At 48.8% G+C, this 17,308-nt stretch overlaps 1 protein-coding gene across 3 annotated transcripts in view; it reads left to right on the top strand.

The window, feature by feature from the left end:
* Nucleotides 1-10,229: 10,229 nt before the first annotated feature.
* Nucleotides 10,230-17,308, top strand: part of Ppp1r13b (protein phosphatase 1 regulatory subunit 13B) — an 80,348-nt gene continuing 73,269 nt past the window's right edge. For 2 of the 3 annotated variants that reach the window (XM_029484500.1, XM_021179433.2), the window contains exon 1: nucleotides 13,481-13,670. In XM_029484500.1, coding sequence (XP_029340360.1) covers nucleotides 13,662-13,670 — 9 coding nt within the window. In that variant the 5' untranslated portion in view covers nucleotides 13,481-13,661. Of the gene's footprint in view, nucleotides 10,297-13,480; nucleotides 13,671-17,308 lie in introns of those variants that run through there. The other variant, XM_029484499.1, reaches the window with a different exon arrangement.

The raw sequence follows: 17,308 nt of genomic DNA, 5'->3' as shown, positions 1-17,308 counted from the left end.
ATATATATATATATATATATATATATATATATATATACCACAAAGTGTTAGTTTCTCGTCTTGTTCTGACCAATTGCCCAGCAAGCAGCTCTCCAGGAAGAAAGGGTTTATTTAGGCTCCCAGGGTTCAGTTGTTCACATTGAGGAGGAAGTGAACACAGGAGCTTAAGGTAGCTGTCGTACCCTACGGTGTCTGCAGTCAGGCAGCAGAGTCGGATGAGCATGTGCAGCTGGGAAGCAGAGAGATGAACATGGTACTCAAGTTGTCTTCAGCTTCTTGCTCAATTTGGAACTCGAGCCCATGGCATGAGATGGCCCCCCTGACCTACACAGTGAGACTCTGTCTCAAAAGGAAAAAATAAGAAAGCAAAGCAAGTGATACCCTGTAACTTCGTGTGTGTGAGTGAGTGCATGAGTGTGTGAGTGTGTGAGCATGCATGTGTGTGTGAATGTGTATGAGAGTAAGTGTGTAGGTAAGTGTGTCAGTGTGAATTGAATGTTTGTGTGAGTGTGTGGGTGTGTCTGAGTGTGTGTGTGTGTGTGTGTGTGTGAATGGGTGTGAGTGTGTGTGAATGAGTGTGTGAGAATGAATGTGTATGTGTGAGAGAGTATTGTAAGTGTGTGAGTATGTGAGTATGTGTGTGAGTGTATGTGTAGTTGTGTTTGTGAGAGTGTGTTCGCGAGTGTGAGAAAGTGTGTGTGAGTGTGTAAGCGAGTATATGAGAGTGTCATGAGTTGTGAGTGTGTGAGAGAGTATGTGAGTGTGTATGTGAGTGAATGTGTAAGTATGTCAGTGTGAGTGAGAGTGTGTGAGTGAGTTGTGAGAGTGTGTGTGAGTGTGTGAATGGGTGAGTATGTGAATGAGTGTGTGGATGTGTGTGTCTTTAGAAGGGAGAGGGAAGGGGAGGAAAGGAGGAAGAGAAAGAGAAGAGGGAGAGAGAAGAGAGAGAGTGGGGGGGGGCAGGGGGATGCTGGGCACACCATTTAAACTCAGTAGACCTGTGCCTTCCACCAAAGTCCTCACGGGACACTGGCTACCTCACCCATCCTCACCTGGCTGGGTTGGCAGAGCTTTGCGGAGTGTGTATGGCTTCCCTTCAGTGTCCCTGGGAGGACAATGCTGTGCCCTCTGGCTGGCATCAGAGGTGCTTGCTGCTTCAGCATCTCTTCTGCTACCAGTACAAAATGCCGCAGTTGGCCTCACTGTCTCTGACATCAGCGGGGCCAGCTGCCGTCTCTGGCATTGGCAAAAGGGACAGATCGCCTTGTTCCTGAGCATGCTGTCTGTGCAGGGGAAGTGAGTGTGGGCGACAAGGAAAGCCAGCACTGTCATTCAGCTAGTGGGGGTGTCTCCAGGTCAAGCCACAGCCCGAGCACTCAGGGCTGCTCATTATGCATACGTGCTGCAAGGCTGGAGAGCCAGGACCTCCCTGAAGTGCAGGGACACAGCAAAAGCCTTTGATCCCTCACCATAGGCCATGCCTGCTAGTTTATGTAATTCTGACCCCCCCAAAAAAAATCCCCAGGTAGATGCTTCTATTCCCCTATTTTACAGATGGGCAAACCAAAGCAAGAAAAAATAGCTCAAAACGTTTTCCCCTCAGCTTTCTGAGATTTGGCCTTACTGTGAAGAGCAGGCTGGCGCTAACCCCGTGATCTTCTTGCATTAGCCTCCTAAGTGCTGAGATTACAATGCCTGTCACGGCATCCAGCCTGATAACTTCTTGCTCCATGTCATTACAAAACAGATCCCAAGCAGGCTCATAAAACAACGTGACACGGCTGCAAGGGGAGGACGGGAGGCACTGAGAGCCGGGTTTGGAACCTGACCTTCCAGCTCTGGCTGTACCTTCCAAATACCCATCTCCTCTCTGCGAAACAGAAACATTCCGCAGAGTCACCGTGACAGGTAAATGAAGTCAAATCTGCCCAACCACCTGGGGCCAGCAAATGATGTTTAACTCAATGTTAAATCTCAACATAAAGACAGTCAAGGGGCGCTCAGTGTGCTTCAGTTCAACGATCTGAAGACAGCCCTGAAGGACCAGAGGAGGAGCAGCCTAGCCAGGGCTTGAAGCGAGTTTCCAGAAGCTTCCAGACGCCTTTCCACCAAGACAGTGAGAGAAAGGACACTCACCGTCCTCCAGGGTCCCAGCCAAGGCTTCTATGACAAGGTGGTCACCCGGGTCCACAGAATGTACGGAAGCCGGCATCTGGCCTGCTTCCTTCCCGCTAGACCTCTCCTCTCATGTGTGGGCACTTGACACATGGAGAACAGTAGTGGGAATTGCAGGTGTCGGGAGGCTGGGGAAGCGATGGAGAGCGGAGAAGAGCTGGGCTCTGGGTGCCCCATCCAGGAGGTTAAAGGTAAACAGAACCTGCACACTGGCAAGGATCCAAGCAGGGGTGGGCTGAGGACTGGCGACAGCTGTCAGCAGTTATGGGGCAGTGCTGGTGCTCCTTTCAATATAATCAGGTGCTAGGGAGGTGGGATTAACATAAAAGAAAGGCCCCCCAAGAAGGTCGTATCAGAGGTCCCTTCTTCTTAGTCTCCTCTTCATGTTTCTACCTACCAGCTTCACCCCAAGGTTCCTGGGTGTGGGTGCTGGGCAATCTCCTAGCTGTCATTCACTCATTCATTCATTCATTCATTCATTCATTCGTTCATTCACTGAACATCGTCTGTCCTCTGGGTCCAGCTCTAAGGACTGAGGATAAAGGCATCATTACCCTCCCACCACTTGCATTCTAACAGGGCAAAGAGCAACCAGCAACACATGAAACAACTGTTTGAATAAGATGTTACGTTTCTAGTGTTGTGAAGAAAAAACAGAGCAAACTATCGCCACACTCCAGGCAGCTTTTGTGAAGAGCGCTTCTGGGCTCCTGGCCTCCCTCAGCCCTTGGGCGCAGCCATGTGGATGGATCAGAGATACCTAGGGTGGGTCTCAGTCCCCTGAGAGCTCGCAGGAAATGCAGATTCTCTAGATGAAAACTCATAGCAGCATCCCGGTGCTCCTGAATGCTGAAGATGGGAAGAGGTAGGCTTTGAGGACAAGGACATACTGTTTGTTCTACACAACATTTGGGGGACTATATGAATTTGTAGGTGGGCCAGGGGCTTATGCTAGTTCAGGCTGCCAAAAATATATATACCAAGCCAGGTGTGGTGGCACATTATCTCTAATACTCCAGTACTCGGAAGGCAGAGATGGGAAATTAGAAGATCAGATCTAGCCTGGATTACATGAGAGCCTGTCTTGAAAACAAAACAAGACAGCCAGATGTGGTGGCACATGCCTACAATCCCAGTGCTCAGGAGGCAGAGGCAGGAGGATGATCAAGTCCAGTCTGGTTTACATAGCAAATTCCAGGCTAACAGGGCTATAAAGTGAGACCCTATCTCAAATAAAATGCAAACAAGAAAACATGTACCGTAAACTGGTTATCTTAACCTCAGCAGAGATTTAGCCTCACAAGTCCTCATTCTGGGAAGTTAAATATCAAGGTGCCGGAGAAGTATGAGTCTGGCAAGGGCCTCCTTTCTAGTTTGTAGACAACAAATTTTTCTCTGAATCCTCACGTTACACGAGGGTTCCTTGGCTTCTCTGCAGTTTCCCCTTTAAGAACAGTATTTCTGCCTCTCCTGAGGTTGACAACCTAACCTACCCACCTTCTGACACCTCCCCTACAATTTGAATTCAGAGTAGGATTTCAACCCTTAACTTTTTGCAAATATTCAGTCCACGCAGGAACCAATGCCAAATGTACTTGAGCTATGAACGTGGGGCTTGGTGGCTACGGTGCTGTCATTTGGATGTACAAAGTCCCTCGAACACTTGTGTGGTGAAGGCTTGGTCCTCAGCTGCTGGGGAAAGTGGGAGGCAGTCACAGGGGCGTGTTCCTGAAGGGCACATCAGGACCTCAGCCTGCTCCTTCCTGGGAGTTGCCCCCCTTCACTAAGCCCTCCCACAATGATGTATGTGTATTGCCAGCGACTGTGGACTGAAACTCTGACATTGTTCATCAAAATAAATGACTGAGCTGGCAGTAGTGGTGTATGTCTTTAATCCCGGCACTGGAGAGGCAGAGGCAGGTAGATCTCCAGTTCAGCTTGGTCTACAGAGTGAATTTCACATAAGTTCCAATAAATAAATTTTTTTTAAAAAAATTGGATGCTTTAAGTTTGCTTTTCTGAGGTATTTTGTCACATAACAGAAAACCCTACAGCTCAGCTTCTGTTAGGCATGCTTGAGGGGGCAGGCAGAGGGAAGGGAGAGGGGTACAGGCATGCTAAAGAATGAAAGGCCAGACCACTGGACTAGGGCTGTTAGAGAGAATCCTGCAATGTGGCTTGAGGGGTGTGGGGCACTAAGGCAAGACTGCCACATAAGTGGGTTCTGCCTGAGAGGCTACCTTGTAACAGAATGCCCTATGACAGGCATGGATGGCATCATGGTTTGCTTGTAGCAAAGGAACCTTGTAGCCTTGTTACACACAATTGCTCATATGAAGCAAAAAGACTGCCTCAGGAACTCACAAAGAACAAAACATGCAGAGGTCCTGATGCCTCTGTCCCTCTCTCTGCTCTCCTGGACTGCATCCAAGAACTGAGTTGGTAGCCACAGGGGTGCCCCAGTGGGAGGTCAGAATGGGACTGGACCTAGCGGATCAGCCCAGTAGGTCTGTAGGTCTGCTTGCTCCTCTCAGGGCTGCCTTCTCTCAGTGGTTCCCTCTTTCATTCTCTGTCCCTCCAGTTCTAGGAGTGGAAGTGATCTGGCCAAACAGAGCCGGGATCCCTCCCCTGTCTTGGCGCCCACTCCCACCCTTTCTATAAGCCTCTCCTTGGTAAATAACACTCCTGGAATTTCCCTAGTTTTCAGGAAGCCATCTGTTTCCCACGGGGACCCTGACTGATGAGAGAGCACCGTGAATAGCAGCGGAAACTAGAGGTTCCTGGTATAGGCTTAGGGCAGAAGTGAAAAAAAAAATGTTAGGAAAAACCTGGAATAGAGGTGGCAAAGGAGGCAGCACAGGCGAGGCTGGCACAGCCGGGAGGCATAGCCCCTGATGGTATCTAGCACCAGGGCACAGAAGAAGTCAGAAATAAACCAAGGAGTGAACTAGTAAAAGCATCATCCAGATCTAGCTCTGGCCCCTCTCCTCCCACGGTGCAGGGCGGGTAGGGGGAGCACAGAGGCAAAGAACTGGGAAAATAAGAATAGTCCCTTAGCTTACAGAAGACACCCTACACACACACACACACACGTATGTGCTGTTGGCACCTGGAATGCCCAGCCTGTGCACTGGGCATGGGGAGAGAGAGTGGGGTTTGCAGCGCACGACTGAAGAACTGAACTGGTCCCTGGGCTGCTGGGACCTGCTTGAGCCCTGTTCCAAGTAGGCATCTGCTCTGCAGCCCTGGATGAGGGGCAGGGTCTTCCTGGCTCTGGAGAATAACTGGTCCCCACTCCATCTGCCTGAGGCCTTGCAAATCCTCACACTTGCCACGGGTTTTGGCATTCAGACTTCATCCCTCATCCCAGAGGGACAGTGTCAGGCCTGCTTGCAGGCACATAAACCTCTCTAGAGTGCAGAGCCTTGTGTGCCACCCATACTCGTGGGTTCGGTCATCCAGTGGAGTCTGATCCTACAAGGGTCAAGAAAATTGTCTCTTGCAGAAGCCATCAACTGTCAACAGCACCTCAGAATGTTGACCGGTGTGATCTTGTATAGGTCTTGTGCAGGCAACCATTGCTGCTGTGGATTCATGAGAACAGGGGTTCTGTGTGGACACTGTTCCTGTCTGGTCCCAACCTCTGGTTCTTCTAAGATGGTCACTGAGCCCTGTGTGTGTGTGTGTACATTCATGTGAGTGTGTGTATATGCATGTGCACATGTACATGTGCGCATGCATGTGTGCATGTGCATGCATGTACACATGTGTGTGCATGTGATACCCATGCCCCATTTGTGCCTGACACTTGTTCCCTGAGCTTGGATCAGAGGTGTGTTTCTTCATTAACCTCTCTATTGCACAAAGACACTTCTCTGATGAGTTCTCTGTGGGTCTAGATAGGATACAATTCAGAGGCCAGCCAGCTTGATACTTTGGCCATCTTAATTAGGATTTCCGTTGCTGTGCTAAAACACCAGGACCGAAAGCAACACGGGAAGGAAAGGGTTTATTTCAGCTTCCAGTTCCCTCGTAGCCCTTCCCTGAAAGAAGCCAGGGCAGGGCAGGAGCCTAGAGGAGGGAACTGAAGAAACTGTGAGGAACGCTGGTTATTGGCTGGCTCCTACTGATTTGCTTCTTACTGGCTTTCTTATTTATTTATTTGTTTGTTTGTTTATTATTTCTTATACAAATCAGGACCACCTCCCCAGGGCTGACACCACCCACTGTCATCAATCATTCACCAAGGGAATGCACTGTAGACTTGCCTATAGGAAATCTGAGGAAGGCATTTTCTCAATCAAGAGGAACCAGCTCGGGTTCCTTTTTCCCAGATGCGTCAATCTTATGTCAAGTTAGAAAGCAACAAACAAACAAAACCCAACCAGGACAGCCCATTTAGGGGAGTAATAGCAACCGATTTACTCCCAGGGCCTGTGAACTCCCTTCCCTGGGTTCTTGGCCAGACTTAAAAATGCCAACTTTACTGACTTCCTTCATACAAACTCTTTTTTTGTTGTTATTTTGGGTTTTTTTTGTTTTTTTTTTCGAGACAGGGTTTCTCTGTATAGCCCTGGCTGTCCTGGAACTCACTTTGTAGTCCAGGCTTGCCTCGAACTCAGAAATCCGCCTGCCTCTGCCTCCCAAGTGCTGGGATTAAAGGCGTGCGCCACCACTGCCTGACTTCATACAAACTCTTAATACTCACAGGAGAGGTGGAAGAAGTTTGATTCATAGCCAGCTACCGTGAAAATTCCCTGGAAGCCATGGTGGCAGAAAGTTCCTGTTCCCTTTGTCCCTCTGCCACCCCTACCAGACACACACACACACACACACACACACACACACACACACACACTGATTCGGAGTAGAATGGCTTGGTGCTGATGAGGTAGCCTTACTGGCTACTGTGGTGGGGGAGACAGGATCCCCAGGGTTTGAAGAGCTTTGTTCTCCTAGCCCCTCCCCATCCATCTCAGAACTGTGGTAGCTGCTCAGGCTTTACAACTTACAGTGCTGGGTTTGGTTTCCTGTTTAGGAGGACAGGGAGGTTAAACTGGAAGTCAGAGGTGAGTGCTGAGGGAAAGGGGAGGAAGCCCGCGTGAAGCGGCTGTGGAGGGGGGGATGCCCAGGCTAGGAAGTCTGAGTAGAGAGAGTAGAGTGGCTGTGGTGAGGCCATGGCCAGGCTAGCTCCTGATGAAGTGAGGGTAGGACTACAGATTTGGTGCAGGTTCATGCTGGACAAAGGAAGGAGAGGCCTGAACTGTAACCCTGGAAAGTATCAAAGCTGATATCACGGAGCCTCCCTCCGCTACATCTGCTCTCCCCACACGCCAGTCCCCAGCATTGAGCAGAAGCTTAGGGCCATCCTGCACCTTTCTTCCGCCCTCCCCAAGTCCCACCATTCAAACCACATCCTGGACAAGACCCCACCCCTCGTTTCTACTCTCTCCTAAAGCAGGCCAGCTAGCCTTCTTAACTGTCCCTGGACATTGAAAAATATAATCAAGGTCTCTCTACACCTTTGGAATGTCATCGGGACACATCTAGACTGGGCTCGGGACACACACTTAAACCTGAGCTCACCATGCTCCACTATCTCTGTCCCTTCACAGAGCTCCCCAGCACTGAGGACACCCCACTAGCACCTTCCTTCCCCACCTCCCTCCTCCTCAACTGGAACTTCACAAGGCCACGTCCTCAGAATTCAGCTACCCACTCAGATGCTACCGTCTACGGGCAAAGCGGCCATCTCTGTCACATTATCTGGTTTTATAACTTTAAAGCACGGTTGCCAACATTTAACATCTTCTCCCCTGACAGGAATATGAACTCTGTGAGGACAGGGACCTCCTCTATCCTGTTTGAAGTTAGGTCACTAGGGCCTAGCACATAGGGCACACACGTCTCATGTTGACTGAACTGGCTTCCTGACACCTGGGAGAGAGGGGACATTGGTATGTCTAACGGGGCAGGTCGTGATAAGGTGACTCTGAGGTCAGCAGTCTGGGAAAGAAAGTAAGATCCCTCCTAGTATCTGGGGGGAAGTGTGAGGGAAGGAGGGTCTGAAAAGTAAACAGAGTGGAGACACAGCTACGTGCTATGTCACACAGGGAAATAGATGATCATGGGTCTGTCTCCTTGGCAAAGGGAAGGGAGAGGGCTTGGGGTAGCCATGCATGGGCTGTCGGGGCACAGGAGAGGAACATGAAGAGGTAAATTGAAGTTGTGCTTAGAAAGGTCTTAAGGATCCCATTGTGCCTACCCACAAGTCCGATGCGAAAGTCCTCACCTTAATACACCTCAGAATGTGTCTGTGGCTGCAAGACGGAGGAGATTAAGGCTAAATGAGGTTCTGGGGCTGGGCCCCAGTCCAACTCTGACCAGCATCCTCTAAAAAGAGGGAGGTAACATGTGTGGGAACAAGACCACAAGGTAGGCCTTAGAGAACCCATCCTGTCTTGGATTTCATCTTTTAAATTTGACTTTGGACTTCTAGCCTCTAAAACCATTTCTGCCTATTTCTGTTGTCTAAGCCACTCAACTCCATAAGTGATACTTTCCCATGGTAACCACAGTAACCTATACATGTCTTAAATTTTTAAAAAACTTATCTTACTATATAGTTTGACTAAAAAAAAAAAAACAAACAAAATATCATAGCAACCAAGTGATAAAAATGAACACAGTCAAGGGTAAATTTGGTGACAGCCGATGTCCTGCTATCACGTGGTGAGAGTGGCAGCCGCTTCTACGATCTTCTTTTGAAGTCAGTCCCTAATTCAGTCTGATCATGAGAAAAACATCCCCTACATGACAAAGAGGAACCTTCTTTTGTTAACTTGACAAAAGCTACGGTCATTTGGGAGGAACAAACCTCAGTTGAGAAAAAGCCACCATCAGATTGGCGTGTGGACATTTTCCTGATTAATAATTGATGTGGGAGGCCCCACCCCACTGTGTGTGGTCCCTACCCTGGGCAGGTGACCCTGGGTTGTACAAGAAGGCTGAGCAAGTCATGGAGTAAGTCAATATGCCGCACTCCTCCATGGTCTTTGCTCTCATTCCTGCCTCCAGGTTCCTGCCTTGACTTCCTCTCATGGTAGACTCAAGAAATAAACTCTTTCTGGCAGTAGCGGAATGCAAACTAGGAGACCCATGTAAAAAAAAAACTGACACAGAGCCTGGCTATTGTGGCACACACTTTTAATCCCAGAACTCAGGAGCCAGAGGCAGGAAGATCTCTGAGTTCAAGGCCACTGTAGTCTACAGAGTGAGTTCCAGGTCAGACAGGGCTACACAGAGAGACTCTGTCTTGAAAAACCAAAACCAAAACCAAAACCAAAACCAAAATCAAAACCAAAACCCAAACAAACCAAACTGGCACAGACTCATAGACCTGCAGCCACAGTGTTGGGGAGACAGAGACAGGCAGGTCCTTGATGGCTACTCTACTAGAAGCAATCCAGAGCTCCTGATCCGGTGAGAGGCCCTTGTCTCAGAAAACAAGATGGAAGACTAGAGAGACTGCTCAGCAGTGAAGAGCTCTTCCAGAGGACCTGGGTTCAAGTCGAAGCACCCACCAGATGGCTCACAACCATGTGTAACATGTGTAACTCCAGTTCTGAGGATCTCGTGCCCTCTTTTGGTCCCCACGGGCACAGATGTGGTGGACACATGTGGTGCACAGACATACATGGAGCAGAACCGCCCATGCACATAAAATAAAGTTTAAAAATAATCAGAAACAATAAGGTGGGAGAACAACTAAGGCTGGTACCAGCATGACCCATGGGGCTTCACCGGCACACATACCACATGCACACACACACACACACATACACACCCTCAGAAGAATAACGATAATTAGAGGAAACCCGGCAGGAAAAGTCTACTGAGGGCCACACCCTACACATGGTTTCACTGAAGGCTCTTTTCCTTTAAGGTGGTGCAAGGGAGATGAGAGTTCGGTCGAAACCATTATTTCACATTTTGGACTTTGATCTTTGTGTGGGCAATTAGTGTTGGGTTCAATGCGCTGCGGTGACTGTGGATGGTCACCTGTGCGATCAATCGCTCACCAGGAAATGGTACTCTGGGGTTCTGTGGATTACTGCTGAGGTACGCTCACTACACCTTCCACGCGCGACATGTTCCATGTCAGCCTGCTTATTGGAACACAAGCCCTGTACGCGTGAGGGCGGCTGCAAAGGCGTTGTAAATATTTAGCTCTGAAACTGTTCTGAAGATAAAACTTATTCTAAAACAAAAGTCACCTAATTGTGCCAAGTCTGACTTATATCTGTCCCTGGTGTTCCGGGTTTCTATTCCCACTTGCAGGCATTCCTGTATTCTGTGGAACCTTGCCTGAATTTCATTATGCAAAAATGAGTATATGCTAATTTTCTTCAAGGGCATTTTAATTTGCTTTGAAGGATACTTAACTATTTTTAGTATACAATACTAGAAAGGCACATAACAGAGGAGAGTACACACGCCCCACTGACTCCTCATCCCGACGTAAGACTATTGAAGACTTACCAGTCACAGCTCAGCCGTGCCTTACTTCTCTCTGGCGCCAACTCTCTCCTAGACCTCTCACACAATCTGGGCATCTTATAAACTCTAATACCTGCATTCCACCATTAATGTGATTCTGGTGGGCCTCTGATGAACCCTGGTGTAGAGGATGGGAGATGCTAAAGGGCTTATGGTGAATCTGTGTCTGTGTTCAGGAGTTGTGGGAAATGGTTGCAGCTTGGTGGAAGCTAAAGTCAGGGGTGGGGTGGGGAGGCAATTATAAATGTCTTTTTTGAGGTACAAGAAGATGGGGCCTGAATACTATGTGACCTTTGGGATGGAAAAAACCTGCTGGCCAGCCTGGCCTGGTAAGAACTACCTAGAGGCAATCCTGGAAGACACAGGGGGCATCTCACTGAAGAACTAGGCAGCTGCCATTCTGTACCCATAAGTTCTGCAGGTAAGAGTAGGAGGCTTGAGAGATGGCTCAGTGGTTAAGGGTAATTGCCGCTTTTCTAGAGAACTGAGAAGGTGACCAGTACTCAGGTTAGGCCGCTCAGTGCTGCCTGTCACTTCAGCTCCAGGCAGCTAAAGCCTCCAGATGCATGTGTGCATCAATACACATAGACCTTATAGATTAAATAAATGCATGTTTGCATCAATACACACAGATCATATACATAAATAAAAAAATTATATTTGTTTCTATGTATATGTCTGTGTGCCACATGTGTGTGCCCGTTTGAAGAGGACAAGAGAGGGTATAATTCCCTGGAACTGGAGTTACACAGAATTGTGAGCAGCCATGTGGGTTCTGGGGATCAAATCTGTGGAAAAGCAGTCAGTGCTCTTGGCCACTGAGTCATCTCTCCAGTTCCCCTAAAACCTCTTCTTTTCCTCCCCCCTTCTCCCCCCACCCCCGGTAAGATCTTGTAGTGAAGGTCCTCTCAGGAGAGTGGGTGACATTTTTCTGGGCTTGTCTTTTGTTGGGCATAAGTGGGTCAGCATCTATCCCTTTACAGCTCAGGGACATTAGTGCATCAGGACTGGAAGGCCCCAGAGACGACGGAATCTAAGCCTGCTTCTGCTTCAGATGGGAAATGCAAGGCTCAGAGAAACAGTATGAGCTGGCTGAGAACCTCGCAGGAAATGAAGCAGAGCTGGAATTGGGACCCAGGTCTCTTGACATCTGATCTAAACCACCCATTTCCCCAAACCTCCTCTTCTGTCAAAATCCTGTTCCCAGAAAGGATGTGTCACTGACCATTCATGGTCCACATGTATTCAGTCTTAAAACCCTAGGGACATTTTTTTACACCAAACCCGCTTGCTAACGATAACGTAACTACAGAATTCACAGGGCAGCTGGCACGTGTCACCAACTGCTCGAAGTATTCATACATCACACCTGAGCTTCCTTCAGAGAGGTACTATTATCCTACCACATCCTATGACAGAGATGAGCTCGCTTAAGATCACACAGCGAGGGTGTGTCAGCAGTGGTATGGAACCAAGTCTGTTCAACTGGAAAGTCCACGCTCTCAATCACTAACCCCCATGGCCTCTTAAGCTCAGGTGTGGCTGCCCATAAGGGGGCTGGTGTAACTCTGGCCTCCTCCCTCTCTCTGCCCCGACTTAGCAGCAGCCTCCAGCCACTCAGAGAACCAGACAGGCTGTAAACTGCCCCTGATCAACATCTGCTGCCCTCTCCAGGGCTTGGGGACTTCCCAAGGTGATCTACCCTTTCTGTGTTTGGGGTCACCCAGCAGTCTTCATGTTTCTGGAATCTCATGGAAGTTTAAGCCCGGTGCAGCTCATCAGCCGTTGTGTCTCATCTGTCAGAGTTCAGGCAAATGGCACAATGTGGAGTACTCAGAAAGGGTGCCTGCCCACCCGGCAGCCTCTGCTGAGGGTCTGCTCTGGAGCCTGCTCTACCCTCTGTCACTCAGGCTCCCTGGTTGGAGGGGAAAATGACACAGGAGACAGCATTCTAAGGACAGACCTGGACCCTGAAGGTACAGATTGGACCCTGCCCTGGGACGTTCCAGCTGGATCTCCAAGGATACTGACACAGGTGGGGATGGGCCCTTCAGTCTTGGGATGGATCGTGTGAAGGGCTGAAGCTGAGAGCCTGGTGTCCTGTCCAGGAAGGCTTCAACCGCTTAGCCCGCGGTGGAAGCAGGGCAGAGTCCCAGGTCTCTGGGACCCGGGGCACTGAGCGGTATGCAATCGGCTGATGCAGACACATCGGGGACACCCTGTGCCCGCCTGATAGGATCAGGCCTGTAGCCTCGCATAGCGCTGGAAACCTAGGGGATATGTTACGGTCAGAGTTGGTCTGTGGCCAGCTCGCCACTGGCCTCTCGGACCTGAGAGGTTCGAGTCTCCACCGGTCGCGACTCTGTGCCGGACCCAGCCACCCTTTCCTCTCTGTCCTTTGCTTCCTATTCATCCGAGGTGACCCTGAGCCGAAGTCTCGCAGACACAAGGTTCGGAGGTCCCTGGGCGCCCCTACGCCCCCTTTGCTGGTATGCAGGAGAAGGGGCGGGACCGGCGTCCGCAGCGCGCCCCTCCCCCGCCGCCGAGAGCGCAGACGCGCACGAGCGCGCTCTCACCTGGCCGCGGCGGAGAAGCCCCGCCCTCTTATCCCGCCTACCTCCACCGGACCAATCATAGGTGGCGTAGGCGGGTGGGGGAGCGACGCGTGGGGCGGGGCCTCCGCAGCCTGCGGGGTGAGCCGAGTGGGTGGCGGAAGGCGGCCGGCTTCGGCAGAGGCGGCGGCGGCGGCTGAGGGACGGCGACGCGGCACGCGGGGCGGCGCGACAGGACGAGCGAGGGCTGCGCGGCTCTCCGCAGCTGCCGCCTCGCTGCAGCCGGACCGCAGGGCGCCGCAGCGGGTGCGAGGCCTGTGAGGCGGCCGGAGCGGCGTCCTGTCAGGCGGCGCGGGCGCGGCGGACGGCGCCGCGATGATGCCGGTGGGTGCGGGCGGCGGCGCCTAGTTCCCCGGCCCCCGCGCGAGGCGGGCCCGGCAGGGAGGAAGCGGCGGGCGGGCGCGCAGGGCGAGCGAGCGCAGGGGCAGGTGGGGGCGGCGGCTGTCAGCGGGCGGGCGGGCGAGCGAGCGTGGGCGGGGTCGCGGACAGGGCGAGCGGCCTCCGCAGGGCTGCGGGCTGCGCGGGGCTGCGGCGTGTACGGCCCCTCCCGGCCAGCGACTCGTGCCTTGATTTCCTCAGCGAGGGCACCCGGGTGCGGTGTTCGCACGCTCGGAATGTATGTTTCCCTACACTGGGAGGAACGCACGCCGTGCGTGGATTCAGAGAGCCATCTTAGGAATCCCCTTGCCGAGGCTTCTCCGTGGGTACATTTGCTCCACCTGGCGTGATGTCCCTATGTCCTTAAGGTTGAGCCGGTTGTGTGTCACTTGAGCCTTTGTCCTGCTCTTAAGGATGCTTTTGGCCAGGAAGACCTTCGTTTTGGGGGTTGCCACCTTCCCTTGCCTTTTCCTTTACCTGCGTGCGGTACAAGCAGCAGCGGTGGATGCTGAATTCTCTCCTTTTTTAAATAGGCATTTTGTGAAGTGTATACGTCGTAATTAATGGGAAAAAACGTGACATAGATTGTACCCAGTTGGGCGTGTTGTTTTTAGAGTGTCTATTGGTAAAAATCTCAGACTAATAAAGTAACACACAATCTATTTTTGTTGTCCGATTGTTTTCGAAGTGCTGGGGGTCAAACCTGGGCTTTGCAGGACTAGGCCAGTGTTTCTATCACTGAGTTTATATATCCCAGATCCACAGGAAAAAAAAAAGTGAAGCCTACGTGGAAAGATCACGTTTCAGAGGGGAAATATGTCTCTCTGCATTTTTACTTGAATACTGTCCTTCTGCTATACTGCACCCAAACTCATTAGTTTACAAACCACCACCCCTTCAAATAATTTCCTGTTTCTTGATAATCTCTTCTCCCTCCTTTTGAACTGATTCCAACCCCTGGTGTTGGTAGAGTTTTAAGATTTGACCTACTTGATCCTTAAATCCTTTGGTGTTAGGCTTGTTGAATGCTAAGCATGTTTTTAAACGATTGCCTTGTAATGGAAAGAGCACTAGGTGGGTGTCAGAAGAACTGGGGTCAAATAATTGTTCTGGTACCTCTTCGTATTGTGTCCTTGACAGAGTTGAGACTGCATTCCCTCTAAAATAGGGATAAGAACAGATCAGTATTTGAAGTACGAGCATGAATCAGTCAGGACGCTTTTCAGAATTGTTGAGCAGAATGCCATACCACATTTTTAATATAGCTTTGGGGTTTCAGTTTGAGATTTTAATCTTCGCAAGATACACTTTATTTCTTCCTTTTTCTTACTGGCTCCATGTTGAAAAGGTATTGTGGTGTTGTGGAACGTTGAAAGCGGTTGCAGTTAAGTCCTGGTAGTTGCGGTGATAATGCAGTCACATTACAGTAATATTGAAGATTATCAAATGTTTGGCAGGTTTTATCCCTCATTGTGTAGTGTTTAATTATAAATGCTCTGTTAGGAAACTTGTATTACTTTTCCATGTGTTAGCGCAGACATTTTTACTTCTATCCAAGCCGTTGAAGGATAACAAATTTTGTTTTTAAAATGTTTGTTTAGTCTGAGAATGGGATTTTTACTTTAAAAACTCAAATAGTGCTTTTTAAAGCAGATCTTTTATTAGTTTAACACTGCTTTTTTTTAAAAGATACTTTGAGAAACCAATGGTATTTTTCTTAATCCCTTTTTGTCTTTTATTTTTGTATTTTCTTCTTTATCTCTAAAGACACTACTTGTATGGTTGAGTCCTTCCTCTGTTAACACAGGTTGGAGGTACTTGTAAATTTAATACAACTTTTAACAACACATCTTTCCTTTTTCATAATAACTTACACCATGTATCCAAAGTGTAAATGTGATTTTTCTGGCTTTATTGTATATTTGGTGTTGATCATCACAGTGAATCATCAAAGTAAGACTGGTTCTTATGCTGTGGTTGTACAAAGCAGCAGGACTGTCAGAATTTAATACACATTAGGATCAAATGCAATATAAAATACCTTAGGTGCTATAAAAGTAAACAAAGCCAAGTAGTTCTCTTCATACCTTTTTGTTGGCTGTGTTTATCTGAATGATACTTTTAAAATTACATGTATTTGTTGTATGTGCACAGTGCCCACCATTAAGTATGCAGATAAGAAGATAACTTATAGACGAAGGCTCTCCCCTTCTACCAGGTGGGTCTCTGGGACCAAGCTCAGGTTGTCAGGTTTGATAGCAGTGCCTTCACCCACTGGGCCATCTACCTCACTGTGAGGTCACCTGAACTATAATTACAAAAAGTGATCCCTTAAGTCATCAATGTGATGGTGGACTGTTTTGTTGTTGTTTTTCAAGATACAGCTTTTTTTGTGTAGCCTCTGCTATCCTTTATAGATTAGGCTGGCCTCTAAACTCAGAGACCTGCCTGTCTCTGCTTCTCGAGTGACTATTTTTTTTAACTAAACTTCATGTGAATCCTTTGAAAGTACACATTTACAGCATTCTTCAGGTGGACTGGTACCCTTCAAGTGTTCATTGTCCCATGTAGGTAGATAGTGGTTACCAGGTTGGGCAATGTAGATTTGAGACTTAGTGGTATGTAGTGTTGGTCTGTGGTGACTTTTAACTGGTAAGATGGTTGTGTACTGCACCAGATCTCAGCTCCTGAAAATCAATGAAGAGTGGCCAAGTTCCCATCTGACAAAGTCTTTGTAAAAGACATCTGCCTGCTTGTTACATAAAGTCCCAAGACTTTGGGCCTTTAATCCCTGCACTTGGAAGGTGGAAGTAGAGAACCTCTGTGAGTTTAAGGCAAAACCAGCCTACAGAGTGAGTTCCAGGACAGCCAGAGCTACATCAAGAGACTTTGTGTCAGAAAATAAAACAAAAAAAGTTCTGTGACTTTCTACTTTTCTTTTTGATGGTTTTTGCTTTGAGAGAAAGTCTCACCATGTAGCCTTGGCTGGCCTAGAACTTACTTTGTAGACAAGGGTAGCCTCAAACTCAGGGATTGACTTGCTTCTGAACGCTGGGATTGAAGATGTGCACCACCACACCAGGCAACTTCCTACTTTTAAAGATGGATTTTGAAAATTACCCTTATAAACAGGATTATATGATGTTGCAGCCATTGATCAATACTTTTCTGTCTGTGGATGACCCTTTTGAAATGTTTTTCCTATATCCTCAGAGGACTCCACATCCTACTACAGAGAGCCTCACTCAGTCACATTCATTGCTGCTCAGCTCATAATAGCCCAAACTGGAAACAGCCCAGATGTCTATCAGCTAATGACTGCTTAATGAACATTTACACAATGTACTATTATTTAGCTGTTAAGAAAAATTATATTCTGAAATTCGCAGGTAAATGGATGGAACTAGAAAAAAAATCCCAAATAAAGTAACCCAGACACAAAAGACAAATATTTCATGTTTTCTCATATCTGGATATTAGTTTTTAAGCTCTCAGTATGTGCTACAATCCACAGAGGAAAGGGGGAAGGGGGACTAGAATATCATGTCATGGGAAGACAAAGGGGAAACTAGAAGAGTAGGGTT

Source organism: Mus caroli, chromosome 12 (assembly GCF_900094665.2).
Source record: "Mus caroli chromosome 12, CAROLI_EIJ_v1.1, whole genome shotgun sequence".
Taxonomy (NCBI): Eukaryota; Metazoa; Chordata; class Mammalia; order Rodentia; family Muridae; genus Mus; species Mus caroli.
This window is presented reverse-complemented; position numbering and strand designations above follow the sequence as displayed.